Source organism: Gobio gobio, assembly GCF_949357685.1.
Source record: "Gobio gobio genome assembly, chromosome: 7".
Lineage (NCBI taxonomy): Eukaryota > Metazoa > Chordata > Actinopteri > Cypriniformes > Gobionidae > Gobio > Gobio gobio.
In genome coordinates, this window is record NC_137103.1 from 1,642,905 (window position 1) to 1,650,200 (window position 7,296).

Below are 7,296 nucleotides of genomic sequence, written 5' to 3' on the forward strand. Positions count from 1 at the left end.
AAGAAGAGACATGGCGAATAAAAAGAGAAAATATGCCTGAAAATTCCTAACTGAATGGAAAAAAGAATTCACGTTCATCCAGGACAGCTCAAAGGGGAAGGGATATGCTGTGTGCAAATTTTGTAGATCAGACTTCTCCATTGAACTACACTCCTTCAAGGGCTGTGCTACTGGCTGCGAAGCATTGCACCTTCAAATACAACCATCAGTAGAGGAGTGTTGTTGTTATTGTACATAATATGTATGTATAAATTATGTACAAATAAATGAATTATATTCTTCTTTACGTTTGTTTAGGTGTGTGATTATATATGAATATATAATCCCCTTTGAATATAAATACCCCTATATAAAACCCCTTTGAATATCTCCCTAATTCTGAGGTCTCAAGGTTGGCAAGTATGTCGTTAAAACAACATATTTTTCTCGATAAAACAACATATATTTTCTCCTAATAAGGACATGTGTTTTACAGTGATGTGTACAAAATATGCCTGTATCCACATTAGAGAATTCATATAGCCCATGTGCCTTCGTCACACTTCCATTCTTTGAAAAGCAGAAGCAAGCTCAGAGTAAAATAGGTTCATCCGCCGCCTGTTTCAGTGGCAGTGCCCATTGCACGAATGTGTTGTAATTTATTGATGTAGCCTACAGTTCATAACAGACAGCCATGGACCCTCATGATTAGCCTCAGTGGCGTAACTTTAACCTAGTTATGACAGACCCCAGTGCACAAATATCATAACTATCTATAATAGGCCTACTGTAATAATTCAAGAAATATAGTTTCTATTATATAGTGGAAACTACTATAACTATTATACTATTATAATAAATATAGTGGAAACATGGCCAGTTAGGAGTGTCAATCCATTCCCAACGTTCATGAGAGCTCTCATGTGACGCTCTCGCGTGAGGTTCTCGTCATATTGTGCGTACAAAGAGCGGTAATATTTTCTCCAGGAGAGAGCACCTTTCTGAAGATTCTGTTCATTTCTGAAGCTCATCCACTCAGCACCAAACTCAACCCAGAATGCCCTTTGTGACATGCTGGTTTGAATATAGGCCTATCTGACATAAGTAGGGCTGCCCCCAACTGAAGCTTTTTTAAGCCGTTGTTCACATGGCGCTGGCGCCTCCATGTCATTGTCTGCTCGTTGCTTATTATTTATTAAATCCAGGCATAAAACTTAATTAAAACATTTATTTTATTGAAATTAAGATACAACTTATACACAACGAAATTCACTTTAAAGAAAGGCTTTCAACATAACAAAACTTAATGAAGGGATCAAAATAATAGTCTTCTGACATATTTCGATCTTTTCATGATCAACATAGATGAAATAAAAAATAACATTATTTAAACATGAAACTAAATACGTCTTTTAATGGCTACAACAAGTAGCCTGTATTCTACAGTAGCAGATACATTTCATGTCGGAGTGGGCTTTGAGCGCACCTGGTTTTTACCGGTGAGCCATTCTCCGCTCACATGCTTTGGTAAGGTAGGCAGGTTTTTTGCATTCATATTATTTCCTGTTGCTGTGCAGGCTCTTTTATTATGTATGACAGTGTAAACTGCTCAATAACCCTTTTATTTAAAGTTTTAATGTAGGCCCTACACAAGTGTCCTCACCGATATGCTTGTTGTGTTTCGTGCAGTTTTGACGTGTTGACTCGATATTGTTTCTTATTCAAATTAACTCACTGCCAAGACCATGAGAATTTTTATACTGTGAAACGTGAGACTATAAGATGCAGCCTAATTAGGATGTGTTCTGCAACAGTATTCATTATTTTATGATTTGTTGATTGTTCTGTCATTGATATAAGGTGCAATGAGTTCATTATTTTAAAGTTGATGCACGTTAAATAACATAAAATAATTTAATGTTATAGTTCAGCCAAAAAAATTTAAATCTGTCATCATTTGCTCACCCTCAAGTCCAAAACTGTATGAATCTCTTTCTGGTTTCTGGTACTTTTTAAAAAACATACTATGGAAGTCAATGGGGTCCATCAACTGTTTGTTTACACACATTCTTCAATGCTTTTAAGATAAATTACTTAATGTTAATGATATTGAGTCCAAATGCAATTTGAATAAAAGTCCCACTGTTTGCAAATTTTCAAAAATCCAGAAAATCACATTATATGTTTTTAAATTATTAATTTGCATTTTATTGCATGACATAAGAATTTGATCACCTACCAACCAATAAGAATTCTGGCTCTCACAGACCTGTTAGTTTTTCTTTAAGAAGCCCTCCTGTTCTCCACTCATTAACTGCACCTGTCTGAACTCGTTACCTGTATAAAAGACACCTGTCCACACACTCAATCAAACAGACTCCAACCTCTCCACAATGGCCAAGACCAGAGAGCTGTGTAAGGACATCAGGGATCAGGGATAAAATTGTAGACCTGCTCAAGGCTGAGATGGGCAAGCAGCTCGGTGAGAAGGCAACAACTGTCGGCGCAATTATTAGAAAATAGAAGAAGTTCAAGATGACGGTCAATCTCCCTCAGTCTGGGGCACCCTGCAAGATCTCACCTCGTGGGGCAACAATGATCATGAGGAAGGTGAGGGATCAGCCCAGAACTACACGGCAGGACCTGGTCAATGACCTGAAGAGAGCTGGGACCACAGTCTCAAAGAAAACCATTAGTAACACACTACGCCCTCACGGATTAAAATCCTGCAGCGCACGCAAGATCCCCCTGCTCAAGCCAGCACATGTCCAGGCCCGTCTGAAGTCTGCCAATGACCATCTGGATGATCCAGAGGAGGAATGGGAGAAGGTCATGTGGTCTGATGAGACAAAAATAGAGCTTTCTGGTCTAAACTCCACTCGCCGTGTTTGGAGGAAGAAGAAGGACGAGTACAACCCCAAGAACGTCATCCCAACCGTGAAGCATGGAGGTGGAAACATCATTCTTTGGGGGTGCTTTTCTGCAAAGGGGACAGGACGACTGCACCGTATTGAGGGGAGGATGGATGGGGTCATGTATCGCCAGATCTTGGCCAACAACCTCCTTCCCTCAGTAAGAGCATTGAAGATGGGTCGTGGCTGGGTCTTTCAGCATGACAACGACCCGAAACACACAGCCAGGGCAACTAAGGAGATGTGATTTTCTGGATTTTTTTTTTAGATTCAGTCTCTCACTGTTCAATTACAGACTTCTACATGCTTTGTAAGTGGGCAAACCTGCAAAATCAGCAGTGCATCAAATACTTGTTCTCCCCACTGTATAAGTGGTATTAATTATTTAATGATTTAAACTGAAATGTTTCTCTGTTCTATAAAACAGGTCTTAATTAGGGTGAAAAAGATTACAATCCAATTCATTCCGATGGCATTTAAGAGTACAAATAGTTTTAAGCATATTAATCACTGTTATTGTTATGCGGGGGTCTTTGTAAAAATGTCTCCACTGTAAGGGGTCCCTGGTCCCAAAGTGTTTGATAACCCCTGCCTTAAAGGGACTTCAGTTGAAGTGGTTGGTCTCAGGCATTTGAACGGCCTGGGTAGGACTTCATGTAAAGTGTGAAGCTTCCTCTTGAGGCTTTTAGCTTGAGCTATGACCGTAGGGAATGACAGCCCAGTGTGACCAGAGGGAGAGTGGTTCAGGCATTTCATTTGAAGTTGCTTGTTCTGACAGTCATCACTGCCATGGGCATGCACTCCCTCAGCATGGTGGAGTGGGTATATCGTTCCCCAAAGCATTTTAGGACGCAGTGCGATTTCCCTGTTCTTACATACGCAACCTGAGACGATTTCTGGTGAGATTAGGTTGAAAAAAATCTAAACTTTATTTATTTATTTATTTATTTATATATTTGTCCTTTATTTACCCAAGATATCCCATTGATAAAGTTTCATACATAACCACAAAAACAATAATCCTACAAAACAATGAATAAAGATAAAATCAAGAAAAGCACTTACAAGACTCATTTAAAGCACTTTGCAAAATACATTTAAAAGTCCTTAGAGGCGGCAGTATCTCTAGTTTAACTATATTTTGCAGATAGAAAGTTTCCCAAATTCTGAGTATACATTTGGAACTTTTAATCAAATGTAAATATGCAAATATGTGATGAAATATATATATATATAATTTTTTTTTTTTTTTTTTTTTTTTTTCCAGATGTAATGTGATTGATAAGTGAATAAAAAGAGCCAAAAAATCATTCTACATTACATTTTTGTGAGATTTTGTTTTTTGATTCTTTGATCTTTTGGAACACCTTTCCATCCGGCTGCTCCCGCCACAACACCTTAACATCCGCTGGCATTCCCTGCTCTCTCAGCTTCTGCTGGACCTGAGGACAGAACCAATGCATGAAAAATAATAAATCATTATAGGTTCATTTGAATCTCTGAGACTCCAGAGAATAGGTGTGGTGATCAGCATATGGCTCACTTCCTTCAGCACAGCGTCTGCAATCGCCTGATCGTTGACATCATCCCCTGCTTTCACCTCCAGTCTTAATATCTGTTGCTTCAGCGGTTCTGAGACAACAATGAAACACACAAAACACACAACAACACAGACATCTCAATCAGACAGATCAGTCACGCTGTGATTGCTGGGATATTTTAAAGGTACAGTAAAGGCAAAGCACAACGTGCAGAACCATCATTCTTTCATGCACTGGTCAGTTTTGAGATTTTAGGATTATTTTGCTTAACATTAAACTAGAGGAAAGAAATACACATTTTAGTGTTTGTTTTATTGCACTTGGTCTGATTGCGTCTGTATATTACAATGCATATTTTTAACCCTCTAGTGCTCTTCGGTAATTTTTTGCCTAAACATTTTACGTTGGTTTTTTATAGTTTTTACTTCATCTGATTGGTATGAAACTTGCTTAAGGTTTTGGCACTTGTTGTGTGAACACACACACACACACACACACACACGGACATGACTGCATTGCGCCCAAACAAAAGCTAATTTTTTGAGATATCAAGCTCAAATTTGGAACACAACTTGATTCGATTTATGGATTTGATTTTATTGCAGGTGTAAGGCCGCTGAAAATCGCTCCAAGGATCGGTAGCGATAGCGACTCGAAGGCCGTTGCGCGTTCATGTTTCAGCTGGGTAGAATGGATTTAAAACTAATATATCTTTAATCTAACTCCATTTATCATAATGTCGAATTTAGGATAGAATGCCAATTGGTCGTTTGATCATTTATATCTAATAGTTAATCATACATTTAATCATTTCATTTTAACCTTTTGTTGCAATTATCGTTCCGTTCTGGAGATAGTTAATAATTACACAGTAATTCAGAAAGGATCAAAATGCAACAATTTTATTAACAGTCAGGTAAATGTAAAATGGCAATTACATAATCAATTCAAAGATAATTCGTATATAACATCAAATACTTTGTAGCAAGGAATAAGATATCGATACCTGACTTCTGAATATTACACAGCGCAGAGTGTCGAGACAACTCTATTACAGTATGGGCCCCGACAGGGGCGTTTCTAGGATGTTCATTGTAGGATGTGTGTGTGCACACATTCATTACTATTATTCTTATGCCTAATCGGAGGAAAAGGGCTTTGTTAATATTTCTTGTTTATATTTAGGCTGAAGCCCCCCTAAAAAGGGCCTAGTGACGCCCATGGGCCCTGATCTTTCTGTTCCACCTCCTTATATTGCTCAGACCAAGACAGATTTCTTTCAAATAGAAACACATGAAAACAAAGGGAATTTAAATTGAGTCAAATTCCCATTTTGCTCGATTGAAAGGAAAGCAAATGGCTCCAACAGCCACACCCACCTTCATAAGTAAAATACCTCTAAGCTCTAAAAACTCTTATTAACTTCTTTTCTGTGCTTATGAGATTTTTGTACCATTCACACTGAGACATTTCAAATGATAACAAACACATAATATTGTATAGTGAGAATTGACATTGAAATATACCCAAAATCCATTGTTTTTGTTTTCTGTTTGTTCATCAGGGATCCCAGGAGAAGGGATCAGGAGTTTGGGGGAAGTTTGGGACAAGGTAAATACATGCAAATGAAGCCATTCTCTCAGGTTGTCTCAGATGAGAGAGTGGATTCAGATGTTAGTCTCTTCTAGACAGTCTTTCTGAAAGTTACTCATTCAGACAATCTGGCCTGGTTCTTTATATTCTTACACAGATTTAGAGTTAAATGTTTTTGAAAATATATATTTAATATAACATTTCAAAATAGTATTTTTGTGCATTTTTCATAGCAATAAAAATATAATTTTGTAACTTTTCCTCCAATTCAGTAAAACTTACATACACCAAAAAGTACAGTTTTATTCATATCTATATTCAAGGGTTTGTTTATATATCACCCAACCTGATTTATAGAACATTTCATTCCTAAATGTTTTTTTTTTCTGTCTGTTCACAGTATTTTCTGATTTATGGAGAGATAAAAAAAAAAATCCCATATCCCCTCACTAAAAACCATTAACTCTAATATGTCAACAAAATCTAAAAAGAGTTTTGAACCCGGCTTTATCCAGTGTTCAGATTTATGTTCTGGAAATGTATGCAAACGACTGTATATTTAAGTAAATAGTGCATTACTTGCGTATTTAAACATATTAGAAATAAATGTGTAATATAAAGCAAATGTCTTGGTGTACACTGTGTTTAATCAGCTGGAGATATCTATATTACCCTAATCACCTGCGGTGTCTTCCCTTATAACAGGTTATGATTTCAGAAGAAAATGCGAGGGTTGTTTGTCATGCAAAATCGTTCATGCCTTGCACATCCCAAACTTTAATGCCCGTGTTATTCTAATCCTGTTAGTATGAGCAATAATAAACAGCTCTGCTAGATTCATTACATTGCAGCTTTAAAATAAAGACACTTAAACTTACCGTTGCAAAAGAAGAAAAACTGTTTGGTGCAGTTCTCATCAGCAATCTGACCGCCACTATTTACAGCAGCACAGATTTCTTGGGGAAACTTGTTATCCGGTTGTCCTGGAGCCCATGGCAGGGAAGAAGGGCTCGAGCTGGTCTGATCCGACCACTTCCACGAGTCTCTGAACAGACCGATCCAGGCAGACCAGATATTCGTGTGACTTTGGATCATCATGGTTAGCTGTTGATTCTCCTCAGTGCTCCTCACGGTGATCAGGTCTGTGTAGTTTTCTCTGCAGTAACTCTGAGCTTCATTCCAGGTCATCTGTGGTTGAGTGACTAGCACCGGTTGTCCTGCTGTAAAACATCACAATAACAGATTTATTAACTTATGATGGCTGTAAATTT

The 7,296-nt window shown here is 37.7% G+C and overlaps 1 protein-coding gene across 1 annotated transcript; it reads right to left on the reverse strand.

Annotated features, from left to right (window-relative positions):
- Window positions 1-4,011: 4,011 nt before the first annotated feature.
- On the reverse strand, window positions 4,012-7,142 carry LOC307129284 (uncharacterized protein). Its single transcript, XM_079821546.1, has 3 exons — window positions 6,904-7,142; window positions 4,435-4,523; window positions 4,012-4,333 (listed from the first exon to the last, which is right to left on the reverse strand). Exons 1-3 carry the CDS (start codon window positions 7,121-7,123, stop codon window positions 4,199-4,201), a joined length of 444 nt encoding a protein of 147 aa, XP_079677672.1. The 5' UTR covers window positions 7,124-7,142; the 3' UTR covers window positions 4,012-4,198.
- Window positions 7,143-7,296: the final 154 nt, after the last annotated feature.